Source organism: Papio anubis, chromosome 5, assembly GCF_008728515.1.
Source record: "Papio anubis isolate 15944 chromosome 5, Panubis1.0, whole genome shotgun sequence".
Taxonomy (NCBI): domain Eukaryota; kingdom Metazoa; phylum Chordata; class Mammalia; order Primates; family Cercopithecidae; genus Papio; species Papio anubis.
In genome coordinates this window covers 66,808,068-66,835,069 of record NC_044980.1, presented here as the reverse complement: position 1 = coordinate 66,835,069, position 27,002 = coordinate 66,808,068, and the positions used below count along the sequence as shown (strand labels likewise).

Genomic DNA, 27,002 nt, shown 5'->3' with positions numbered 1-27,002 from the left:
AGAGCACTCCCCTGAGTCACAACTATCCCCTCAATACTCCTCCTAGTTGTCCAGCAGTCATGCCGAGCACAACAGGTCCAAAGCTGAATTCTTGATTCCCACCCCCACACCCAACTTCTCCCAAAAAATGGCAACTCTGTCTTTCCTTGGAGTCACCCTTGACTGTTTCCTTTCACAACTGGATTCAGAATCTGACCTTTCTCATCACCTCCACTGCAACACCAGGCAAGCCACCACTGTCTTCTTCCTAAACTGTTACATCAGTAGTCTCTCTGCTCCCACTCTTGGCCCTCCATAGCCTTTTCTCCACAGGACAGACAAAGGAAATCGAGTCATGTCATGCCTCTGCAAAATTCTCCAATGGCTTCCCATCTCATTCTGAGTGAAGGCCAGAATGATGACCTAGAGTGCCTCCCGTTGCCTGCCCCTCCTCCACTATCTCCCAGCCTCTCTGAAGCCCTGCCCACTACTCTACTCCAGCCCCACAAGCCTCCTTGCTGTTTTTGCCTCAGACCATTTGCACTTGCTGCTCCACCTTCCAGCATGGCTCTGCCCCTGGATATGCAGATGCCTTGCTTTCTCACTTTCTTCTCATCTCTGCCCCAGTGTCATCTTACCAAAGAGACTCTCCCTGATCATCTTATATGAAATGGCAACCGCCAAGCCTTGCTTTATTTTCACTCATGCCCCTTACCATCACCTAGCATATTAGAGATTTATTTGCTCGTTGTATGTCATCTGTTTCCTTCCACTAAAACATAAGCTCCATGAGAACAGCAACTTCAAAGACAGTTTTGTTCACCATCTCCCCAGTACCTACAACCATATAGGCAGGCAGTGGATAATGAATATTCACTAAAGAGATAAATCATTTCTCATCAAGAACAGAAAATTCTCTTCAGGTCTGGTAATGTTTTCTCAGATTCTGAGGTTTTCTTGTGATAGGCTCTCCTTGCTACATGTTGTGATGGGAGTATCACTGTCTACTTTCATTCACTTATTCACCTATTCATTCATTCATTCTTTTTTCCCATACTTACTGAGTGTCTACTGATCACCAGGTACTGTGCAACCTGCTGGGCCCAGAACGGAACCCTCAGCCTCTATCAGCGACTCTTAAAAAAACATCTTCAGGCCGGGCACTGTGGCTCACACCTGTAATCCCAGCACTTTGGGAGGCCAAGGTAGGCAGATCACCTGAGTACAGGAGTTCGAGACCACCCTGGACAACATGGCAAAACCCCGTCTCTACTAAAAATACAAAAATTAGCCAGGCATGGTGGTGCATGCCTGTAATCCCAGCTACTCGGGCAGCTGAGGCAGGAGAATCGCTTGAACCTGGGAGGCAGAGGTTGCAGTGAGCCAAGATCGTGCCACTGCACTCCAACCCCTGGGCGACAGACTGAGACTCCGTTTCAAAAAAAAAAAAAAAAAAGTCTTCAGAGCCCAGTGAGTATTGTCTATTCCCCAGGAGGTCCCCTGACCCAACCAGGAGGCTTTCCTTCTTCTCTGAGCTCTTCCTATTATCTCTGTATTTTGTCCTATGTCATCTATCACACTCTGATGATGAGAGTTTTCTTTTGCTCTTCCTGGTAGGATAAGCAACCTCCCAACTAGGGTCTCAGCTACAGATTGTCTAAAACACCACAATACCATGCACCTCTTATGCCTTCTGGTAGCAGTAGCCCAAGAGTATTACTGTTTAATCCCTTTATTTAAAATATCAGATAGGCTACCTCTTTGCTAACAAAATAATGGGATAATCAGGCAGATATGCAAAGTAAAGGTACTGGGAAGAAGATATCAGGAAGAGAAACATTAAAAAGGAGGAAATAGACATAAAATATGAACTACTATAAGAGTCAGCATCTCTGGAACACCTGCTACACACTGGGTAATTGTATCAGACACTACTACTATTGTAGCTAACATAACTATGGTGCTTACTCTGAACCAGGCACTGTATGATTAATATTTATTAACACATTTCATCCCCAAAACAATTCCATTTGACAGATGAGGAAACTGCAGTGCTATTTAAGTAACTTCCCAAGGGCACACAGCTAATCAATGGTGGCTCTCTGCAGACACTCTGCTATGTAGTTCAAAGTCCTTTATGTAATAATTAGGGTTACCAAGTATCCTATTTTGAACCAAAGAAAATGGTATTTGAAAAATGTCTGGTATTTTTCCATTAAGAAGTTTCATTAATGTGTTACAGTGTGACTTGTACCTAGGTATGTTCACCCGCTTCCCGGCGCTGTCCTATTCACCCCTGGCAGTTTGCTGAGTCTTGCTGAGAAAACATTCATAGAACAGTAGATACATTATCTCATTTTGTTTAAGAGCACAACACTCAAGATACTCAAGACTCAAAGACCTAAAAGATAAACTAAGGTGTCAACTGCTATTTCTAGGTGATAGAATACAAGCAGTTTTTATTTTCAACTCTTTACTATCTGTAATTTCTAGATTTTTAACAATAACCTTCTTTATATCTAAAGTAAGAGTCTGGAAAAGTCATATTTTTAAAATGTGCCTCTTATGTAAAGAAAAGCTGTGTGATTTTATGCAAAATGGTAGGTTATCAGTAAGTCGACCATATCAGATAATATATGTATAAATGTATTAACTGGAAACGTTTTAGCCAAGCATATACAGAATTGTTTTTTAACCATCTGCCAAACTTACTCTCCATAATTGCATGAGTCATTATCATATTTGTTTTGTAGACAAGAAAGCTAAGGCCCAGGGAAAGTGATTAACCTGCCCGGGTTATTATATTAAGTGGTTGAACCAGAACGCAAACAGTCCTGACAGAGAGCAAAGCCCACCCGCTGCAGTATACAATCTCCCAAATTCCCTCATTCAAAGGGACCTTCACCAAGTTCTGAGGTTTATGGAAAGTCCTTTTCACCTATGGTCTTAGTGTGACCCAGAAGAAAGAAAAAACCTACCCTCGCAATGAAAGTGAACATTTATGAGCTGGGTGCAGTGGCTCATGCCTATAATCCCAGCACTGTGGGAGGCCAAGGTGGGAGGAATGCTTGAGCCCAGGGGTTCGAGACCAGCCTGGACAATACAGCGAGACCTTGTTTCTATAAAAAAATGAAACAAATTAGCTGGATGTGGTGATGCATGTCTGTACATGCAAGCTACTCAGGAGGCTGAGGCAGGAGGATCACTTGAACCCAGCAGTTAGAAGCTGCAGTGAGCTATGTTCTTGTCACTGCACTCCAGCCTGGGTGAGACCCTGTCTCTAAAAATTGGGGTGGACAGGACATTTCCAGAGGCAAACTAGCATTCATCTCCTCGCCCATTCCTCTTCTAAGGTTCTCTCAGGATTTTTCCTGATATTAGTCTTGGCCGTACTCTTCTGAGCTGGATCTAAGGTTACAGAGAGGATCCATCCAAATTCCAAAATTATCCTCAGCCCAGGAATTTCCTGTGGGTCACATGTAAGCTAAAGTAACTCTGTAGATTTTCATACATAGCAAGAGTATCTGAGAGAACCCAGGGAACCTCCGTTCACCAAACTAGAGTCTCAATCCAAATACCCAATTCACCCTCAGAACTTACCTCACCTTCCTGGTGATCCTTTAACAAGAAAAGTGGTCCCTGGAAGGAGGTCAGGCCTCTCAGGGCAGTCCTGTTAGCCACAGTAACAGCTAGGGACAAAGCCAGTGGATTCCAGAGGTGCTGGGAGTGAGAGCTGTTTCTCCAGCTCCTCCCTGCCCCCTGGAAAAGCACAGTTTAAACTCCCTCCTAAATAACAGGTACACTTAGGGTCTCTAAAACGAGATCCTTAAAAAAAAGTCCTATTCTACTGTTTTGAAAGAACTAATCAAAATTATTGAAGAAGAAAATAAGCCTTTTCCCTTGTAACAGAGGAGAGACATAGAGGGAAGTTAGGAGAAGCAGGGTGAAATGCAGGCCTCTGAAAACAAAACCAATCTTTCCAAGTCCTCACTCCTCATTGTAGTAGCACAAAGTAGCCTTCAAGAGTCCCTATGTTTATGTTTGGAAAAAGGACTCTTGAATGTATAAATAACTTTTTCTTTCCTTGCTTCCCTCACACAATCAAGCAGATATTCAGTCATGTGTGGTGTGTGGACTTTGGCATGATTAGATTTAATCAGCAAGCCCCTTCCTTCTGATGCAGTTCTCTAAGGCCTAAAGCAAATTAGTCCACATCAAGGAAAAACTGGCAAACTGAGGGGAGGAAAACCTGATATATAAAAACACCATGATAAAACCGAAAGACCTCAAATGAAGTGGCGGACTCTGATAAGACCACTTCAAGTGACTCTAAAAATACAAACTAATGAGGAAGATGCCCCATATGTCATCATCACAAAGAACTCTACAAATAAGTTAAATCCCCTATAATCTTATGGAAAGACACTGGCACACAAAAATATTTTGTTTCTTTATAATTCATGAGGAGCTCCATTCTCCAGTGCCCATCCCTACAGCCACATGTGTTTCAGGCCCCCTAAATATCCTCAAAAGTAATTGAGTTCTATAGACAAAAAACTATGCTAGCAAAATAGAGAATTTTCCATGGAAATGTACGTTTTTTCACTTATTTTTTATGTGTTCTCAGTGGAAACATTTTGAATGAATGAATAAATGGACAAATGGATGAATGAATGATGAAAGCCAAGTACTACCTGGCATTCCTCCAAATTGTTCTGTTTCTTCTGGTTGAGAAGCCCTACTTAATTCCCGAATCCTGTTTCATTATCCTGTGCAAGTCCGAAACACCACCGGGTAGGTAGGGATGAATGAGAGCTGGATGTGAGAGTTGTCAACATTCTTAACCAGGACGCTCCATTGTCAGGAACGTCACAGACCAGACAGATGAGACAAGTGATTTCCCTGCTTCTGCGGAACAGTGTGAAATAAGCTGGGGGCTACTCTGAGGGCCGGTGGGTTTTTCCTGCTTCCGTCTGGGGCTCTGCAGTAGATCCCTTTGCAGGCTACCCCACACTATCATGAGGACGACCGTTACCCAAGCACACTTGCAGGAAGAGCAAGGTCAAGCAGCGGGGCCAGGCTCAGCTTTCCTGGGCCACTCTCAGGTGCCTACATGGTGAGAATGGGATCCCATAAATCCCGAAGGCCTCGGAGAAGAACAGGAAGTGGCCTGAATTGAGCGCTTGTGGCCTGTCATGAGGCCCACCACGGTGCAAAGGAAGAGACCAGATGGCAGACGTTTCTGGGGGAAGCATCTGGGTCAGCAGCCAGGGGAAGAGAGTCCAAGGTTTCCGTAGCGGAAGAGCCAGGGTGGGGCCAAGTCAGGGTGAAGCCAGAAGGAGAATCACCAGGTCCTGACTAGCACCACAATCCCAGCTGCTGACCTTTATCACAGATGCCAGAACACCCAGTAATAAAGCACTCATGCCTTAGGGAAGAGCCTAGACCAGTCAAGCCACAGCAGAACCCAGGAGGACCCAGGAGGTGCAGTGTAGATTGAAGGATTGGGACTTTCCATCCCTCCACCTCCACCCCCCGCCATTAACCTCCACTGTCGCCAGGAAATCACATTCAACAGCAGCTTGACAAGGAAGAGTAGGAGAGGGAAAAAACTTGAGACACTGAATATTTTACGTAAAGACACTGATCAGTCACCAAAAATGACTATTTAGATTATTGTATCAGACCAAGTTTTCTATATTAGACTAAAATATATCCTTTCCCCTCCCCTGCCCCACTGCCTATAGAGTGGGACCCCATGAAGATGATCAGATCAATTGTAGATAAAGACTATCTGGGTGTAGCGTGGGTAAATTTGTGCCACGACACACTTTCAATATTTACTGCCTACTTTCTGGGATCCAAGTGCTGCCAGAGATGTGATAACAGGCTCGCTGCCTTCAAAGAATTCAGTGTCTTAGGATATAGAGGTTTAATAACAGCTGTAATACAGTAATGAGACGGCCTTTCCTAAACATATACACAAGGCAGAGTGGCACTGGAGTTACAATGCTGAACTCCAAGGGAATTCAGAGAATGCCTCTTGGAAAAAAGGACACTCAAGCTGCATCTTAAACAGCAAATTGGAGATTAATAGTTAAAAGTGGGATAAATATTCACTTGTATTTGCTAAAACAAACATAAAAGAGTGAGGGAGGAGATTTATGGAAGGCATGTGAGGGTGGCTCACAAAACTAAAAGAACTAAGCATCCAAGTCTTGAGAGGTAGGAACCTGGGCAGCAACAAGGGCCTGGAACCCAGGTAGGACCCTCTCACTCATCTACTTCTCATGTTTGCAGTATTTCCTCCTACTACAGGCTGGTTTCTTCCAGCTAAAGGTTTTCACTCCAATCTATCCAGCATTGCCACCCAAAAAAGAAGACATTGCCCACCAACCTCCAGTTTGAATAATCCCAGGGAAGGATTCTGATTGGCTATGATTAAATCATGTGCCCAACCCGGGCCAATCATTGTGAACCAGGCAGGAGGAGTGCTGTGATTGGCCTAGTCTGGGTGGGGTGCCCATCCCGCTGCACTCAACAAGGCAAAGTTACGTGAGAAGTTAGTAGCAACATTTGGACGTATGGCCAGAGTAATGGAGGGGCCACTTCCTAAAGAGCAAAGGGAAGAAACATACTAAGCACGCAAAACTAACCATCCAGGCCAGCACAACATTTGGCACCTCTCTACATTTCTGTATCACCATGAATCAACAGGCCACAAGGCTAGGCTATTTTCTATCACTTTGATGCATTCTATGTATATCTGACTCTGTCCTTTGCTTAGGAGGAACATCCTGCCATTAAAACCCCACCAAGCTCACCACAGCCTTACAGGCTATTGAAATGACATTCTTTTCAGGATACCCCCAACTTGAACTGGTCTCTTTGCCTTGAACTTTGACGGTAATTTTTCCTGATCTCTCCTATGGGACTTAATCACTTTCTACCTTACTTAATTAATGTATCTGAATAAATAATCATTTGTCCTTCCCTAAAACCAGGAGTGATGGAGAGGAGTCCCCTGAACAAGAATACAGTTAATGATAATACTGTCTCCCTTCCACCTGCAGAGATTAACGGAGAACGATACCTTGTCCAAGAATTTGAGCAGCCAAAAATAAACAAAAATTTACTTTCAAAAATTTGGCAAAGTATTTGTTTAACTAAAGGGAGCTTTGAGGGTATTCAGCTATGTTGTCTGGCGAAGGGTTTGCAACGGGTCTCCTCTACTCCGCTGACAATGGTAGACCTCTAGGCAGAGTCTGGAATTGAAACGGCTCTGTATGAGGTTAAACACTCTCTTCATTGAGAGCCAAAGAAATCTTAGCAGGTTATGTCACCTTTAGGAAAATGTTTCTCTTCCTTAATAAGGATTTCTCTAGTGACTCACTCATCCTGTGGTATTCAGCTATCATTTGGGGAGTTTTTAGACTGAATACACACACGCATGTGTACATCTGATGTATCATCCACATGCATGTGTACATCTGATGAAACTTGACAAAAGGGAGGAAGGGAAAGAAAAAAAGACCAATAAGTCCATGAGAAAAAAGTATCTCACCTTTAAAAATCATTAACATTTCTAAAATGCCATCATACCTCCACCTACTTACTGTGTCAAGGATTATTTTTTCAGATTAGGTGCCTGCCCTCTAAACATGAAATGAGCTCATGAAATAGGCCAAAACAATGGTCTCAGGGTCTTAGGTCTCCATTCCAAGCATGCTAAATCTCTCTAACTGTATCTTTTTGTCTGGGATAAACCTGTAAACCTTCCAGGCCACAGTGGAAAGCACTCCCAGCCCCTTTTTTTCCCAATTCATCCTGTCTCTTCCTCTCCTAAGCCAACCATCCTGTGCTCCAGGCATCTGTGCATCTGTTCCCAATCCCAATCCAATGATGTATTTAAGTACTGTATCTGTGTATAGGAGGAAGGTATCAAGATGCAGAAACAACCCTACCATCTTGCTCCTCCAGAGTCTCCCCCTGTCAATTCTCCTCCTAGTAAAGATACACAAAGGAGAGGGAGGAGCTAAGATGGGGAGGCACGATGGCACCTTTTGAACCCAAGGTAGCTACCTATTGAAGTTTACCATCCCTTACCTCTACTAAGAGGTGGTGAAACATACCAGGAAGAACAAAGCCTTTTGAGTGTCCCGGTTCTTGGCCTGGCTCTGCTATTTATTAGCTCTAATTTGTGGCAACTCATTTCTCCTCTCTGAGCCTTGGAGTCCCCAACTAATAAATGAAGATGACAAACACATCTAATATACAGGTCTTTTACAAGACAACATGTGCAAAAAACACATTATTCATATGTCATTTTTCACTTCTTCTCCTTCTTGATTCTACCTTGGTTACTGTTCCCTATGTGTCCTGGTATGACTTTGGGAATAACTGTAAAACTCAGCCTCAGTTTCTTCACCTATGAAACAGAGACAATATCTGTATTACAGAGTTATTTTGGGACTCATATATCATAGATATAAAGCATATACGATAGCTTAGTAAAGAGTAGTTATGATTAATAGGGTACCATATAAATATTAGTTATTTTTATTATTATTAGAGAAAATACAGTGCTATCTAAGCTCTCCAAGGTTGTCAAGCTTTCTGGTATGCATCGCCCTCTTTGGCAACTGTAGCCTGGTTTTGCACCAGCAAAAAGAAAAAAGAGAAAAAAAATGTTCACACTATGTGTCATTGGAGAGGTAGCATATGATATAAACTGGGGAAGGAGAGAACAAGAGAAGTTGCACAAGTGGATAAAAGGCATAAAAGAATGATTTCAACATTTCCTGGGGCCTAATGATTTATACTAAAGTATGCATTTTAAAGACTGAATGACAATTATGAGAACCTTGGGTAAAGCCTAATTCCTATATTTTTCAACCCTTGATTAATAAGCAATAAATTTGTTGACTGAATCTCCTACTTAAAAAAAAAAAAAAAAAAAAACAGAAAATCAGGCATTCCTGGAGCCCTTCAAGTGGAACAGTAATGGATTCTGGCCCACTCCAATCATTAACTGTTGGGCTGCTAGTACAGCCTGTCCTGGCGCTACCTATGAAAGGAACAAGCCAACTTTTGGGAACCCTAGGAGTACATTTTGGGCAGCCTGGTTTTAACTGCTTTTATCGTGCTCCGTGCTGGACATGGGTCTTTTCCAAAGGCCCTGCTTCCAAGTCACATCCTCCTATCTTCCCTCTGAAGGGGTGAGGATAAGAAAGTACTAGATAAACGTTTTAATTGAAATATGGTATTAGTGAGTTTCTGCTAATGTTATGTTCCTCTTGTTACCAAATCCTTGCTCTAAATTTTCACATCACTCCCTCCACAAGCGAGTAATATATATGTGTCTGGGTTTCTATCAAAAAAATAGTGAAAACTAGGACAGGAGGAGATATTAAACAAAGGAAATACTTGACAATGGAGGTCAGGACAAGGAAAGAACAAGAGAGAACATCAGACACTATTTCTGATCAAATTCAAGAGAGGTTTGCCAATAAGCCAGTAATTCCAAGCCCTCAAAGCCACCTTCTTGATTTCTCGGGTGACTTGAACCTACATCTGAGAATGATGTTGGTGGTGATTAGAAGGAAGGGAAGAATGATTAAGAAATTCAAGCCACCTCAGTTCTGAAGACTGACAAAAATTCTTATGATATCCTTTAAGCGACAAGAGACCACAGTTACCAAATGGCCATCAGGCTAAAAAACCAAGTCCCTTGGTATTTCTTCCACTATATGGAGGGGGCATGTCTGGGTCCTGGGAGATGGGTCCCCACATTAAGATCCCTGTAAGCAGAGACGCATCTGTCAGGGTCATTACTTCACCATACCCTCAAGAACAGTGCCTGCCACCCCCCACCCCAGATGTTTGTTGAACATATGAATAATGCCCCCTTACATCACTGTTGCCCTCATCTGTCAAATGAGGGAATTGGACCAGATTGTCTCTAAGGCCCTTTAGGCTCTAAGGATCTGTGATTCTGGGACTCCGTCCAGCTAGCATTACAGCATGACCAAACCCACTCTTCATAACTAAATCACCATGATTTCATAAAGAACGTAAGTGTGGAACATGGTCTAACAATCCCCACCTCTCTGCTACCAACCTAATTTTCACTCATCTTTTATCAGTGGCAAATAGTTAATCATTTCCATATCCCAGGTACCTGCTTTCACTTGAATCATGTTTAATTTATACATAGCTATGCTATGACTTTCTGTTGCAGCTCATACTGGCCATGCTTCAACTTTGGATTTAAAAGGAGAGCATGATGAATGCATTCCCTACAACTCCAACAGACTCTCAAAGCTCTCCACTGGCCTCCTCATCATTAATCCCATGTCCCTCTAGTGTTAGGCCACCCAGGTCCCAACAACGTTGGGCCACATAAATACAAAACTAAATAAAGCAGATTACACCCCAAATTTAACTGGGTTAGAATTGACACAGAGATTTGGTAGACTCTACAGAACGGTACCTACCATCTAGAAGCTTTCAATGTACCAGAACTAATAATATTCACTCCAAAGTAGTAATAACTTTGTGTATCTCCTCTCTCAAAAACAATTTACATGGTTTTTTATTTACTATTTGGGAATAATTTCGAACTTACAGAAAAGCTAAAGGATATCCACTAATTTTTTTTAAGCTGAAAGAGTAACAGCAGCACAAAAAAATAGCAATATATACTATTTACCCAGATTTACATATTGTTAACATTTTACTCCATTTTCTATTTGTGTACAAGCTTGTTTTATAAGCACATGCTTGTACTGTTATATATATATATATATATATATATGATTCACCCCCTGAATCATTTAATAGTAAGTTACATATATCATGGCCTTTTAATATACGACTGTATCCACCAAAGATATACAGGCTTTTGTGTTGAAATTTTTTTCAATCTGTTCCTTATAACATCTATAAAATCAATAAAATAGAAAAATCAATTTTCTTAGATAAAAAATAAATTTTTAAAACATTAATTTTAATGTCTTAAAATAGTATATTGAATATAAGCTATTCAAGTCTTCAATGATAGAATTTGAAGGATGGCAGCTGAGCAACATGAAAAATGTGTTCAGGCTGAGTCTTTCTACTAGCCCTAGATGGTAAGCACATCTTATTCCTGGGGTTGGCCTTGGTCTAAGCTAAAGAGCAAACAAGCCAAATAAACACTTCTATTTTATTTCAGAAGGAAGAAAGAAGATGCTCGAAGCTAGGCTGGTATGCTGACAACTGCTCGTGTCCATCCTCCTCTGGGAGAAGCACAGGGTGACAGGGTAAGCCATCCTGCTCCCTAGGACAGGTATGCTCCCGAAGGACAGTGCTGCAGAGGCAACCCGCTTAGAAACACCTTTCCTGCTTGTAAGTTTATGAAAATGTTCCTTTTCTCCTTGAATTAAAAACATAACCACACGCGTCCCTGCACAAGACAAGAAAGGGGAAGGATTACACACTATCTTATTTTTTTAAACCTCAGAAGGCAACAATCACTGCCAGCTAAGCCCAGCCAAGGATGGGACAACAGCTTCTCAGGGTACCGCTTCTGCACCCTAACACCAGCTTGCCCCTTGTTTCCATGGCCCACACTACAACAAGAATGGGCTTTAAGTAAGAGAGAATAAGCAATGCAAACCCATTCCATTATCAATCATGCTCAGATAAATGGCTCTTCTTCCTTCAGCAGTAAAGGATTTTACTTACTTGATAATTATTTTTGGTAAACTATTTAATATGTGACTATATTCTCTGAAGTTATACAGGCTTTTGTGTTGAAAGTATTTTTTTCAAATCCTTTCCTTATAACATCTATAAAATCAATAAAATAGTATAAAATAGAAAAATTTTCTTAATTACAAAAAAATTTTTTTAATTACTATACACTTGAAAACTAAAACAAAAGATGCAGAAACTGGGTATGAAACACATGCGTATTCTCTGCAAATCCCACAAAGACTGAACATGTTTAAATCAACAGGACTCTTTATTGTCAAGGTAACTCCAAGGTAATTCTGATTTAAGTGAATCCAAAACATTTACCTTATACTAAACTCCCTTCTTTCTTTTTTTTAAAAAGAGAATTGCACATACATAATAACACCAAGGTAGGTAGATTCGAAGTGAAAGGAACATAAGAATTAGTAGGTTTGCCTCAGAAACCTGTATGTATCGGTACAGTGAGAGTTTTATAAAGGCACGTATAAACACGCGCTACGTTGGAAAAACAGTCTGGCAAAGAAACAAGGAAAAGAAAGGTAAGAATAGAATGTCTCGTTTTGCCCATGAAAGAAAGAAAAGATACTGCAATCTACCTTGTTTGGGCGTCCTTCTTCGAATCTTCATTTTGGGAAAGGAAGGCCACGAGTAGTTAAAAGGTGAGTCGGAGTCAGAATCCATCTTTTTGTTTTGGTGAAATCAACAGATGAAACAGTAGAGACTCGGGAAGAACTCGGGGCGTCCCCAGTCAGGAGGCAAGCCTCCCCGTGTGATGTAAAGGGAAGGAATGAGACTGGATGAAATAGCTCCTGCACACCAGGGAGGGAAAGGCAATAAATGTTTTGCTTCCTTCGGGCATTCAGGCGTGTAGACCGACAAGGAGGCTGTAAATATTAAAGCCAAACTAGGGAAGTAAAGGAGGGAGAAGGCGGGGAGCTAAGAGTGGCTCAAACATTGCAGTCCACTTATTCAAAAGGTCATTGGGAGCAAATGAATCATTAACTCCCCTCTTCTCGTTGCTGGAAATGGAAATGAAGGAGGACAGTAACTGGGAATTAAAAGAGAGCTGCCTGTGATTGAAGAAAAGCCTCCGAACGCAGGCTTGTTTTGAGTGAGAGTATCGCTTCTCGGAAAGCCACCCAGTGCTGTGTTAGATAAAGGTTGAGGTTTATGTGTGTGGACAGCCAGAAAGCTTGATCCCCAGGCAAATGAAGGGCAGCAGACTCCAGGAAGAGCTCTTTCCAGAGCAGACTGTTCTTTCATACCATTGGCAGCTTGGGCAGCTTTTCGGATCTAAGAACCAAAACAGCTCTGATCATTCATTTAAGAATCCAGTCTCACCACCCTTTTAATCCTAATGTGGTTGGAAGTTTTAACTTTTATATAGATTGTACTCGTTTCATTAGATTCATACAAAGTTATCTACCACTGTTTAGCACAATTGGGGTATTTCCATATTGGTCCTGTCACCAAGTTTGGCCGTCAATCATCAGGATTTTGGCGCCTTTATAGCTCTGATCTAAACTTTCAGTCCATCTCAATAGAGTTGGTGACTAATTTACCACAAACCAACAGTTCTTGCAGTCTCCCTGAACAATTCTCCAGTAATTAGCATTCAGGAGAAGCTCATTACTGCCTCCCCATAAATCGTGGCACTGCTCAGGCTCACTTCTCCGCTTCCTATAGGCACATAGATATGCATGCCCCAAATAAGCTCAAGCACAACAGCCGAGATCTGCAGTGGAAAAAAAAAGATATCCCAAATGTTATCAGGGAGTCTCTTTTAAGCATTTCTTTTAGTAGAAACGATAGCAAGAAATGTTTGTTTTGTTTTGTGAGGTCACCTGATGTCCAAATAAACTAAAGGACATTGAAAATAATATGAGGATCCATTAAGTCTGCAGATTTAGAAGCTGACAGTATGTGTCTTAATTAACATTCATTTCTTTGCTTCAATTATTTCCTAAATTGTCAGTACTACTGTGCCACGCTGTGCAAGAAAATAGCTGCATAGCCTGCTCCATGGAAGCTAATCCTGTCTGATTGGATAGGGGTTGAGTGCTGGCTACAGGGAGAAGAGGAGAAAGGGGAGAGACCACTTAATTTCAAATTTAAATCAAAATCAGAATTACATAAATCACTGCTGTGTTTTTATATAGTTTGTCACATAAACATACAACTAAAACAAAATACAACTATAGTTACAAACATTGCAACTAAGTGGAAAGAAATATTGATACATTTTCTATTTTGTGGCTTTTTTTTTTTTTTTTTTTTTTTTTTTTGAGACAGGCTCACTCTGTCACCCAGGCTGGAGTGCAGTGGCAGGATCTCGGCTCACTTCAACCTCTGCCTCCTGGGTTCAAGCAATTCTCCTGCCTCAGCCTCCTGAATAGTCACATCTACAGGCATGCGCCACCACACCCGGCTAATTTTTGTATTTTTAGTAGAGATGTGTTATTGCTATGTCAGCCAGGCTGGTCTCGAACTCCTGACCTCAGGTGATCCGCCCACCTTGGCCTCCCAAAGTGCTGAGATTACAGGGATGAGCCACCGTGCCAAGCCTCTGGCTTTTAATTTGATGAATAAGTACATATTTTTCTCAACCAGCTGGGTATAATTATAAGAATATGTAACTTTCAGACCTTATATCCAGTAAAAGAGTTTTAGTCCATATGGATCTTTAATTAGAAAATATACCAAATCTTGTGGAAGAGTATTTACATTCACTCTCAATTTTAGAGCACAGAATGGTGCCCAGGATGCTGTAGGCAGTTGCTGAAGGAATTAATGATTTACAATAGTCAGTCTCCCATATAAATGACCTTTACCCTGTGGATGAAGAACCTGTACATGACAACTGATTAAAAACACATATTTTGACAAAAACGTCTACAAGAACTATTATAAAGTATTTAGAATATATATTTGTGTTTTATTTAGCACAACAGTTGTCAAAAGAACAGTACTTCTGGGTAGAGAAAACCCATTGTTCTGAGGCTGCAGGCAATGATGAGAGTGTGCATAAGTCTATGGCCCTTTGGCTGCTTCTAAGTTGTCTGTAGACCAAGGAAAGGGGACCTTCACCAGTGTGGACAATCACCAAACCAAAATACTGTTGGATCAGGAGATATTGTTACTTTTCTTCAGCTCTACTTGTTACCATTAAAGAATCCTTTGAAATGCAACATTTCCGAGGTGGTTAGAAATACTAAAGTCCTCATCCTGAATTGGTGGGAAGGGGTTTTGTAGCTCCTAGCTACACAGCCCATGTTAAACCTCTACTACACTATCCCCTTAACTAAAGGTACAGGAACACTTTACTTCTTACAGTTGACTGATGCTATGGGAAAGAGGGAGACATGTTTCTTATTAAATTACAAACAGAACGAAAGTAATACAATCTATAGGGGTTCCCTAACTTGTTTTATTAAGTTGGTCAGAAATGCGACAAAGTGTTCAGAAGGCTACAAATGTAGAGAAAGCAGAATCGGGGGCAGAATTTCTCAGAGGCATCAGAATGGAGGTAGGGGCCTAAGGGAAAACTGTTCATTGTAAATGCAGATTATGAGATTCCCATCCCAGGTGTGTTGAATCAGTCTCTCTGAGGGTGGCCCAGGAACCTGCAATAATTTACAACAAGCACCACCCCTATCCCAAGCAATTCTTATGCCTATAGAAGTTTTAGAGTCACTCAACTAGGAGGTAGATAAACCCCACATCAGCAAGTTACTGGAATAGGCTGTTCCTCCTATGACTACTAGTGACAGGTCAGAAGAACTTCAGGGCAATACAGACAAAGAGAGAGAAGAAAAAACTCCATAAAAAGTATTTCTATTAGTTGAGATTCCAGACAGATTCATCCTGATCTAATTCTCCCAAATGCAGTCCTTGTTGACCAATTACATATCAAGTGATTCTTGATGTCAAAATTATTCTGAAATAGTATTGAACAACTTAACTAATACATGTGAGACACCCAACTGATATATGTGAAAATACCTCAGATATCAAAAGAAGAGACTTTCCAATGTCCTCATTTGCTTCACTATTTTTCAGTGTTTTCTAAATAATAAAATGATTTCTACTGACCAGCCATTTTTGCACAGCCCCTTTTATTTTTAGGCCAGCTTACTTCCTTGCTCACCAACACATTTCTTCTGAAGATGTGGGTCATTTATTCTCCTTGTTTTCTATAGTAATTGAGGTAGGTATTTTTTTTTTTTCCATTTTATCAATATAATTGCATTCAAATTAATTCAAGATGTTATTTACATCTCATTGATATTCAACAGGTGACTGTTACTGGCTGATTGCAATTGCAGACAGCAGAATTCAATGACATATCCCCCAGGCCACCCTTTCACCATATATCATACAACCATTACCATGTAAGAGTATGAATGCTTTCACAGAAGATACCTTCACCTGAATACGCCTCCTTTAATTAGAAAATTCTTCACCTAGAAAAGAACTTCCATGAGGTTATAATTATTTAGGGAAGATGCTGCCGCCTTGAAGTTTCAGCTTTCTAAAAGACCCACATAAAAAAACTTTCCTTGATCTTCATTTAGACATTAACCTGCCTTTCAACCTTGATGAAATTAAATCTCAAAGAAGTATTTACAGTTTGGTCTGAATTACAGTATTTGTACAGTTTTCTCATCTTCCAGGGGGACCCAAAATTCTTAGTGGGCAAGAACTGTGTCACATTTTTAATGCACCACAAGCTAAAAAGAAAAATCCTGGGTTTGGGAGAGACAGATATCTGGACTCAGATAATGGCTCCATCACTTAGTGGCCCTAAACAAGTCATTCACATTTTCTGAGCCTTAGTTGTCTCATTGCAAATGGAATCATAACACCTGTACTTTAAAGGGTTATTGTGAGGATCCGATGAGATTATAACAGTGAAGAACTTAACATAAGTAAATTTTCTAAAATTTCCCTTTCATATATTACTCTTCTATGTTATAGACACTGAAATAGTCTGTCTCAAAAAAAAAAAAAAAAAAAAACATACACAGTCTTGCTCTATCACCCAGATTGGAGTGCAATCACGTGATCTCGGCTCACTGCTACTTCCGCCATCCAGGCTCAAGCGATTCTCCTGTCTCCTCAGCTTCCCAAGTAGCTGGGATTACAAAAAATGTGCCATGGCCAGGCTGGTCTTGAATTCATGACCTCAAGTGATCTGCCTGCCACGGCCCGCCAAAGTGCTGGGATTACAGGCATGAGCCATGGTTCCTGGCCACTGAAATAGTCTCAATTTGACCCTCAGAAGTAATCATTTGGTTTTCAAAACTGAGACATGGCAATGTGCAAGGAAGTTCCAAGAAAATCATACCAAGACAGAAACAGCAGGAGGAGAAGAAGGAAGAAGAAGAAGAAGGGAAGGAGCTCGAAGAGGAAGATTTGCTTTGCTTCTCTACTCCATTGTTAAGCCACCAAGACACCACAGTTTTTACTACTACTAGACATTGTTCCTGGAACAAATCCAGATAAAAGGAGGCAAGGCCTCTGAGGCTAGGATAAGCCTTTCCTGGATAACTTGAACCAGTGCAGTGACAACTTAAACATACGCTTCATCATATGCAGCCTTAACTTCTAGAATAAGGTGAAAATCAGCGATAGATAAAGCCTTCCTCAAAATCCCTTAGAAGCCACCATGTCATCTCTCAGCAAGCTCAACACAAACAGTCCTCCTGTGGATCTAACAATGCCAGGCACCCGGTGAAATGGGTGGCTTTCACGGGGAGGCTGTTATGTTGTACAGAAAATGAAGATCTTTACGAGCATGGCTCCTACCTTTGTGCCAAGACGCTGTCACTCTGAGAGGCATGGTAGGAACAGCACGTTCACATCTGCAGTGTCACACTCATTCATGGACTTTATCCTCTCAAAATGAAATGATGGGTGCAGACACCCTGAGGTGTGAATTCTGATTTTCCTCCCGACTTCCCCCCGCCCCCAGTGCTTTTTATTTTTTACAGAGCCCATAAAATTGAAATCACAAAAAATAGACATGAATTGGGAGCATGGTACAACCACTGTTGTCAAAAATTGGAATCACATGATGCCACTGTCCATAACACCATCTTGCTTAAAACGAAATGTTTTAATTTCTTGTCTACCACTATTACCTTTATTTATTTGAACAAAAAAATTTATGTGCACTTGCAGAGGTTCTGATATGGTCTTTACATCCCCTATTCTCTAAGAGGAAAAAAATGAATACCACCTAGAAGCCCAGCTAGAAGTTACTGATATTATGATATGTGTCTACATATAATACATATAATAAGAAAATAAGAAAAATACTCAAAACACCTCAGGGTAGGAAAATACTAATAATTATCTATTATTAATAAAGATAAATATTAATAAAATATTAATGATAGATTTCCTGATCGAAGCAACATGTTAAAGAATTATATTGTCAAGCCAGGCATGGTGGCTCATGCCTATAATCCCAGAACTTTGGAAGGGTCAGGTAGATGGATTGCCTGAGGTCAGGAGTTCGAGACCAGCCTGGCCAACATAGTGAAACCCCATCTCTACTAAAAACACAAAAAATTAGCTGGGCGTGGTGGCAGGTGCCTGTAATCCCAGCTACTAGGGAGGCTGAGGCAGGAGAATCTCTTGAACCCAGGAGGTGGAGGTTGCAGTGATCTGAGATCACACCATTGCACTCCAGCCTGGGCAACAAGAGCGAAACTCTGTCTCAAAAGAAAAAAAAAAAAAAGAATTACATTGTCAACGCTTCCACTACTTGGTTAATATTGCTACAGATATAAAGTTCTACCTAGATGATTATCTTAAGAAAAATAACAGACAAACAACAGGAAACTTTGGTGAAGCTCTTTTTGTTTTAAATGCTGAAGTTTCTGAGCATAACCTGAAAGGAAAGAATAAGGACGAATTTGCTCAGTTGTTCTGAATAACAAATCATATGGAATTTTGAATTTATCTTGCTTAGGCAGCACAGATAGTGGATGTGAGTGAGGGGTTCTGGAGGTGGGAGAAACAAGAGCCCCAAGTCTGGACAGAGGAGGGGTGCGGGGGTAGAGAAGTGCCTGGTGTAGCCTAAGGAGAAAGAAATCCCTCCTATTAGGAAGAACCCACGGACTTCAGGAGAGCAGCATCTGATAATGTTCCTTCCCAATTTTACCACACCCCCAAAAAAACCTCTTACATGCCATAGACTTGTTCACAGACTTATTTTATCAATTTTAAAATGCAAAGTTTAACTGACTATAGATTTTATATTGTTATCCATGTGTAAATAAGTTAACTATGAGGTATTAAATGAGCAAAGAGTTTAATAATTAGTAAGGTATAATTATTATATAGATCTGAAACTAAAATTCACATAAAATATGATAAATAAAACTCACTTAAAAAGAAAAAAATGGGCAGTCTCATCTTATATATGCTTCTGGGGTGTGGTTCCTCCTAGGCACTCTTAACTGACAGATCAAGAAAATATATAAGTGTATCCTACCTGTGTATACACACGTATCTACAAATATTTCTGTATGCAACCATGTGTATCTGTATTAACTGAACATGAGTGCCTGCTGATATCTACAACTCTAGTCTGTTACCACATGGATTACTCTAGCCTCTTTCCCCTGCTTATCTGTAAGCACCCACTCCAACAGGGAGAAATGTGGCAGCTGCTAACCACAATCCATTTACTTATTTGTGCAATACATATAGAGTGGTATCAAAATTCTTAATCTTTTTACCTGCTAGAAAAACTGTATCAACGAGAGGACGGTGCTTATTGTACAGTTTATGTTGCCTTTATTTTTATAGACTCCACTCATTTGCAAAGTTAATAGCTCTGCACCTGCCTCCACCACACCCAAAATTCCCTTTGGTAAGGTTATTTCTTACATTTTTAATACAGCTAGATTGTTTTGTCACATTCTGCATTCCATCCTAGGATACCCCAACCTCAAGGTCTTCTTAAATTTGCATACATTAAGGTTTACTCGGTGCACTCTAATGTTCTGTGCGTTTTGATAAATACATAGTGTCATGTATCTACAATTCAAGAATCAAAGAACGCTTTCACCACCCTAAAAGATACATACAATGCTGATGATATGTGAAAAGGATACAAGAGCCAACTAAAAGAGTTCCCAGCTACCAAAAATGGAACACTTTGACAACAAATAAGTAGTATTTGATTATTACCCAGAGTGCAAAATAAATATCCATGACTCTATACAGACATAAATAAATGATTGAATAAGTAATGGGGGAAACAAAATTCCCATGTAGAAGAATTCCAGATAATTTATGTAGACACCACACCCACAAGTATACAGATTAACTCCCCACTTTTTCCTTATGTGTGGACTACACATAGTATGGAAAAGGAGGTGAGGAAGAGTAACTTTACAGTGGAGAAACCAGACCAACACTACCTCAGCCAGGTGATCAAGGTCAACATCAACAGTGACAATGAACATTGATAGTATGTACCTTTTATATGGTGTGATGAAAACAGCACTTTACCTTTGGGTCTTCTTCCCAAAACCCGTAATTCTCAGTGTAATGATGAAAACAATCAGAAAAACCCCAATAAAGGGACATTCTACAAAATTCCTGACTAGAATTTATTAACGGCAGCTTGATTGTAATGGGATCCCGGAATAGAAAATGGAAATCAGGTGAAAAATAAGGAATCGAAATAAAGTATGTAAACCTATAACTCTTCTTAAAAAACTTTATTTAAAAAATTTTAAAGAATGGGAGCAACAAGTATAGAATCTATATTCACTAAATGTTTGTGGAACTGATGCTAAAAGAATGTTTGCATCCATATTCAGATATGTAGAATTCAAGTCCTGCATTAAGCTCCATTGATTTTGCTTAAGTTCTTACTATGTGAAGTTGCCATGTAACTCTAAGGAAACTAATTAAAGTATGCTGAAAGTAATTCTGATTCACAGGAAAAAAAACAGTGTCTCCATGGGGTTAATGAGATCTCAAGAGCGAACTCCCTGAGAAGTTTCCATTTGGCACCTGTGTGGCAGATGAATCTATCTCAGTTAGATGGGCTGAAATTTCATTGGCAGACAAATCTCAATAACCTGGATGAACCTACCTAGCTCAATTCAAGTTTCCCCAAGCTCTGGACACCATCAACTTGACTTTTTTTTTTTTTTTAACAGGGTCTCACTCTGTCATTCAGGCTGGAGTGCAGAGGTGCAATCACTGCTCACTGCAGCCTTGAACTCCTGGGCTCAAGCCATCCTCCCACCTCAGCCTTCTGAATAGCTAGGACCACAGGCATGTACCATGCCTGGCTAATTTTTTAAAATTTTTGTAGAGACAGGGTCTCGCTATGTTGCCCAGGTTGGTCTTGAACTTGTGAGCTCAGGTGATCCTCCCACCTTGGCCTCCCAAAGTGCTGAGATTACAGGCATGAGGCACTGCACCCAGCCCAACTTAACTCTTTATTCTGATTTTCTGTTATTTTAAATATTATGAAGAATCAACAGACTGCTTCCTAGTGGGTCTCCTATTTGACCTCTGATTGTACCACTTCTCCCTATACTTGAGCAGCACATCTTCAGTGAAGTCTCATAATGTAAAGAATAGATTCTGACAGCAGTGGCAGAGGTGGTGGCTCAGGCACACAGAGTCACCATGATTCTTCAGACGATTTTCAGGTTCTCCTCTGTCATTCAGTCAGTAGTCTCACTCCATTTGCAGAGGCACATTGGTGTTACACAGTGGCATTTAACAAGGAACTTGATCCCATCCAGAAACTCTTCATGGACAAGATTAGGGAATACAAATCTAAGCAACAGGCATCTGGAGGACCTGCTGATACTGGCCCAGAGCACCAGCAAGAGCTGGAGAGTGAGCTTCTAAAGCTTAAAGCAGACAGGAATATGTTATCTAATTTCAAATTTGAAGACCCTATATTTGAAACCATCGAAAAACCCCAGTCCCGAAGAAATAAAGTAAAAATTAATCTGGTAATTTTTCGTGAATTTGTTGCACAACTAATCAGAAGTATCAGAGTAAGTACCCATTTCATAACTGTCAAATGTTCTTTTAATTCTTATTCCAAATCAATTATTTGGTGATGTTGCAGGGGAAAAGGAATAAATTCTGTTGGCTTTCTTGCCCATGCTTCAAGTAAGGGGCCATGTTTCATAAAAATGTCATTTAAATTAGCCACTCTAAAAGGTAAAGCAAATTGTACCAATAAATGGTTAGAAATTATGCTGCCTGGCATGAAAGCTAACCAGAATCTTAATTGCCCTAAAGTCCCTTCCATGGAATTAGCCACTGGATAATCAGTGTAAAACAAGCCTACACACACACACACACACACACATACACACTCACACACACACACTCTTACACTGCAATCAAGCCTGCTGGCCAATGATCCCTTTGTAAATATAATTTTTTTTTTGTAAATGCCTGTATATATGGGTATTCTGAAGTGTTTCAACACAAGAAAAGGGGAAGAAATCCCTCAGTGGTATTATTTTAACTTTTTATAAAACAAACTTTATAAATATCATTTCCAGAATATATTTCATATTTTTCATTTGTTTCATGTTTTGTAGATTTGTTGTTGTTTTCTTAAGAGTTTCTACTTGTTTGAAGTTTATAATCTAATCATTTGATTGAAATATCAAACTAAAGGAGTCTTTAGGAATAGAATACATGAAATTTGCTCAGTCACTAAGCTGGTTTATTTGGGGTCAAGAATCTCATTTTGGAGAAGGAAAATTTAGAGTTCAGAGAAAGTACTGCCATTTTTCCCTCCCTTATTACACTTCAAAAAGTTGGCTTGTAAAATGAAAGAAAAAGGTAATTTAGAATGTACTAACAGTAGGTTAGTACTAATGCCAAGCATCAGGTATCCTCATAATGCCCTTAAGACATTAGTGTAAACATCAACCCACTCTCTTCATCCCATTCTGTACACTTCAAAGTCCAACAAATGACCCTGTGACAGCAAATTACAGTCACGTGATTTTTCTTAATGTTCAAAAATAATTAACTTTTAAAGGTTTAATCATCTTATAAGTTGAAGTGATTAGGAAATTTTTTCACCACTTTCTTCCCCCAAAGTTTTCCCATTTCCCACACATCTGTGATCTCACTGGTGATAATCATTGAAAATCTGTGAACTAATATACATGGACTTTCATTAATACTTTCTGTAATCAGTTGAGATAAAAGTAGAACTCCATTTCTCTAATTCCCAAAAATACTGAAAACCCACTATGTTAGGGGTGATTTCAGCACTGCTGAGCTCCCTCAGGGATCTCTGACCATGATTCTCAACCTTGGTTTTGAAACCTCAACAACCATAATGAGAAAATTTCCTTGAAGTGAACAAAAAGAATAAAATTTGAGTTGGAATTTATACAAATAACTATGCCTTCCCAGTGGTCTTCTTGGGATATTTCACTGTCTCCAGCCCCTTTACTTCAAAATGATTCACTGGGAAGCTTTAGTTTGTGGTAAAGAGATAACTCCCCAATTCCCCAAAAAAAGAGAAAAGAAAAAAAGAAAGGTCTCCACAGAAACTCTGTAGCCTGGTACATAGAGAGAGATCTGCCAAAAATTAGGATTGAAAACATATTTTTCAGAAGAGTTCTGCTAAGGTCCTCCTGCTCCCATGTTTCATGAAACATTCTTAAGGTTTCAGTCTAGATATACGCGTGTTATTAAATAACAGCCAAGAGGGTCAGCTTCCACTCACAGGGGTCACAGATCCTAAGATGCCATGCTTAAGAGCCTCTTTAAAAACATCTCAAAACGTTATTTTCCACAGGCAACTTACAAGTGCTATTTTATAATAGCACTTTTAGTTAATATAAGAACTTTTGGTTAATATAAGAAGAGAAACTAACCTAATTAGTTCTATTATCTGGTTGTTTGCCAAACCAGCACTAGTGACTACACCATCTCCCACCAGCTCACCACTAGCACATATACGACTGGACTCTCCCAGATATGCCCACAAATGGAGAACCTGAAAACCTGTATTATACACCACCTAACATTCTGTTTAGAAGGACTGTTTCTTTGGTTCTTCCAATCATTTCCTACCAGTTTCCTTTTCCTGATATTTTTCCTTTCGGGGGACTTTCAGGGTGGGGAGGCTTTGTTTCTCTCTCAGTCTTGTCTACAGTCATGAAAGGTCTGTGTTTTTTTGGTAAAGAAACCTGAACCTCATATCCTATTGTTTGTTTCTGTCTGTTTCTGCTTCCTTCTCTTCCCAACTGGCCTCTAGATGGTTTTTTCTTTCTTTTTTGTTTTGTTTTTTGGTATGAAGTCAGGTTTCCTTCCATACCCAGCTTTGGTTCATCTGTCCCCAATGCCCACCCTCCCAGTCCCAATACCTACCAAAAGGTTTTCTTTTCCTCATCTTACATACTAGTAACAAGCAATAATAGCAATGAAGTAGCCCAAAGTATTAAAGAATAGCTGTGATTTGAGCCCGTGCATGTACATTGATCAGGTCACTCTATAAAATCAACAATATGTATTATAAAAAGGGGGTTTGGAGGGAAATAAGTACTTGTGCAGAGGATCTACAACATTTTCCCTTTCTTCTTATTAACGTAATCCACATGCTTTATAAAAACATAAACAAACAAAAACAAATGTATGGCATCATTTTGTTACTTTCTAAAATGGAGCTTACTTATGGAATATGTCAAATGAGTAACACAGGACATGAATTATCTTGTTTTCACGATCACAGCTACGTAAAAAAGAAACGCATGCATAAGAAAAAATGCTTGTAGGAAATATACCCAAATTTAATAGTAACTGCCTTTGGATGAGGAAATTATAGGGATTTCTTTTTCTACTCTTTCTAAAATTCCCAATTTTTCTATTGTGAACATTTATTATTTCTATAATTATAGAAGACTAAGATAATTTTTTCCAAGAGGCTTACTTTGCAAGATATTATGCTCTTCTCTGGCACTTGCACCAAGCCCTCTCTACCAGCCAGACCTGGAACAGTAGATGAGGCAGTGCTTCATGCCTAGAGCTTCAAAGTACTGAGACTCTCCAAGCAGAAAGGAGGATGCCAACCAATGCTATCCTCTTGTCTCCTATCACCTATAGGGAGTGTCTCTATCTCCCTATCACCTTCCCTCATAGGGAAAGTCAAAACATGCTCACATAGTTCTTGTTTTGACATGTCAGTTTCACCAACCCTTCATTTTTTCCATCCAAATAGTCAGAAGATACTCAGCTTTGGCCAAATAGATTTCATGTCCTCTTTAATCTAATGCAGACCATGAGTGATAAATAATTGCAGGAAAATCAGCTTCAGTATGAGTGTCACCACATCTGGTCTGTCACCCACAACCTCACTCACACTTTGACATATTATTTGATGAAAGAACAGGAGCATCATGTTCCAGGAGCTTCTGTAATTCCCCTGAGACACGGGCACTATGGTTTCACAGTCCTCAAGGAGGAACTTAACTTTTAACTGAATATCTTAATTTCTAACCAAAGCCATGCAGCTTTATTTTTTCAGATTCAACCTCTTAAAAGTAGAGTTTGCAAGACAGTGTCTAATCAAGCCATTCGCAGCTTTGCTGATTCAGTGATCGTTTATGCATCTTTGTTTGCAATTGGGATTCCAGTTTTACAGCTGAGACTCCCCATCTACTCCATTTCCCACGGGCTGTCCGCTTGTTCCTGCAAGATGTTCACTCCCCTTCTCCTTTTGGCACAACACTTGCTGCTGCCCAAAGGGTCCATTTGGCTCAAGTAAATGGCATTAAATATGATTAAGAAATAGGATCAAAACTTTAAGCAGTTCTTATTTCTTTTTGAGATGGAATTGCTCTGTCGCCCAGGCTGGAGTACAATGAATGGTATGATCTCGGCTCACTGCAACCTCTGCCTCCTGGGTTCAAGTCATTCTCCTGCCTCAGCCTCCCAAGTAGCTGGACTGCAGGCATGCACCACCACACCTGGCTAATTTTGGTATTTTTAGTAGAAACAGGGTTTCACCATGTTGGCCAGCCTGGTCTCAAACTCCTGACCTCAAGTGATCCTCCCACCTTGACCTCCCAAACTGCTGGGATTCCAGGCATGAGCCACCACGCCCAGCCATATCCTATTTCTTAATCACATTTAGTGCCATTTACTTGAGCCAAGTGGACCCTCTGTTTCTTATTTTTGGTATTGACCCATTTCATTTCATCTACCTTCTATTCTTCTGTTTCCTTCAAATGCTTTGCCATCTTCCCCCATCTGACCTGCCTAGAATATGAAGGAGTCCCACTCTGCACTGTGACAGCAACAGAAGCAGATCTTAGCCCTTCAACTGATGATTCTCCCCTTCGACAAAATGCCGACCCCTTACAGCATCTGCAGAGAATGGGGCCATAATTCCCGCATTTGACATAAATGTCAGCTCCTTGCGGAGGTAGTTCTGAGGCACTGGCTTGGATGAGCTTGCCAGTTGTTACACACCCAAGACATTTCGCCAACCACGATTTTCAGTGTGTAAACTAATGGTAAGTGTGATTCTGGATGTCCTGAAAGGTCAATAAAACATTACAAAGGATGGGTACAAAAAAAAAAAAAATAGAAAGAATGAATAAGACCTACTATTTGATAGCACAATAGGGTAACTATACTCAAAAATAATTTAATCTATACATTTTAAAGAGTGTAATTGGATTGTTTGTAAACTCAAAAGATACATGCTTGAGGGGATGGATATTCCTTTCCCCATGATGTGCTTATTTCATATTGCACACCTGTACCAAAACATCTCACATACCCTACAAATATATACACCTCCTATGTACCACGAAAACTTAAAAAAATAGAAAACAATAAACACATAAAACACTTCCAGAAGGAGAAAGAAAACACCACCACAAAGGGAACTTACTCTGTTCTGCCCTGTCCAATACAACAAAATTAGATAATTAAAAATCCGATTCCTTAGTCACAAGTCACATGCTCAACAGACGTAGGTGGCCACAGGCTACTACACTGGATAGAACAGCGAGAGAATGTGTCCATCAGCACAGAGGGCATCACTGGAGCAGTGCTTGTGTCACTGATGAAGCCCCCACCCACACCACACAATTCTGAATAATACAAGTCAGCAAAGACTTACACATCTATTTATCAGCATTTATCATGTGTTTATCCCACGCTATTTATCAACATTTCCTGAGACTGGGCAGAATAAAGCACTTATAAAATATCAAAAGAGGCCAGGCGGGGTGGCTCATGACTGTAAT

At 40.2% G+C, this 27,002-nt stretch overlaps 1 protein-coding gene across 5 annotated transcripts in view; it reads right to left on the bottom strand.

Moving 5' to 3' along the window:
* ARHGEF28 (Rho guanine nucleotide exchange factor 28) overlaps window positions 1–27,002 on the bottom strand; it is a 313,224-nt gene that overhangs the window by 112,588 nt on the left and 173,634 nt on the right. The window contains exon 1 of one of the 5 annotated variants that reach the window (XM_009208612.4): window positions 12,315–13,954. The exons of 3 other annotated variants lie outside the window; for them this stretch is intronic. In XM_009208612.4, coding sequence (XP_009206876.2) covers window positions 12,315–12,399 — 85 coding nt within the window. In that variant the 5' untranslated portion in view covers window positions 12,400–13,954. Of the gene's footprint in view, window positions 1–4,673; window positions 10,727–12,314; window positions 13,955–27,002 lie in introns of those variants that run through there. One more of the 5 variants, XM_009208613.4, reaches the window with a different exon arrangement.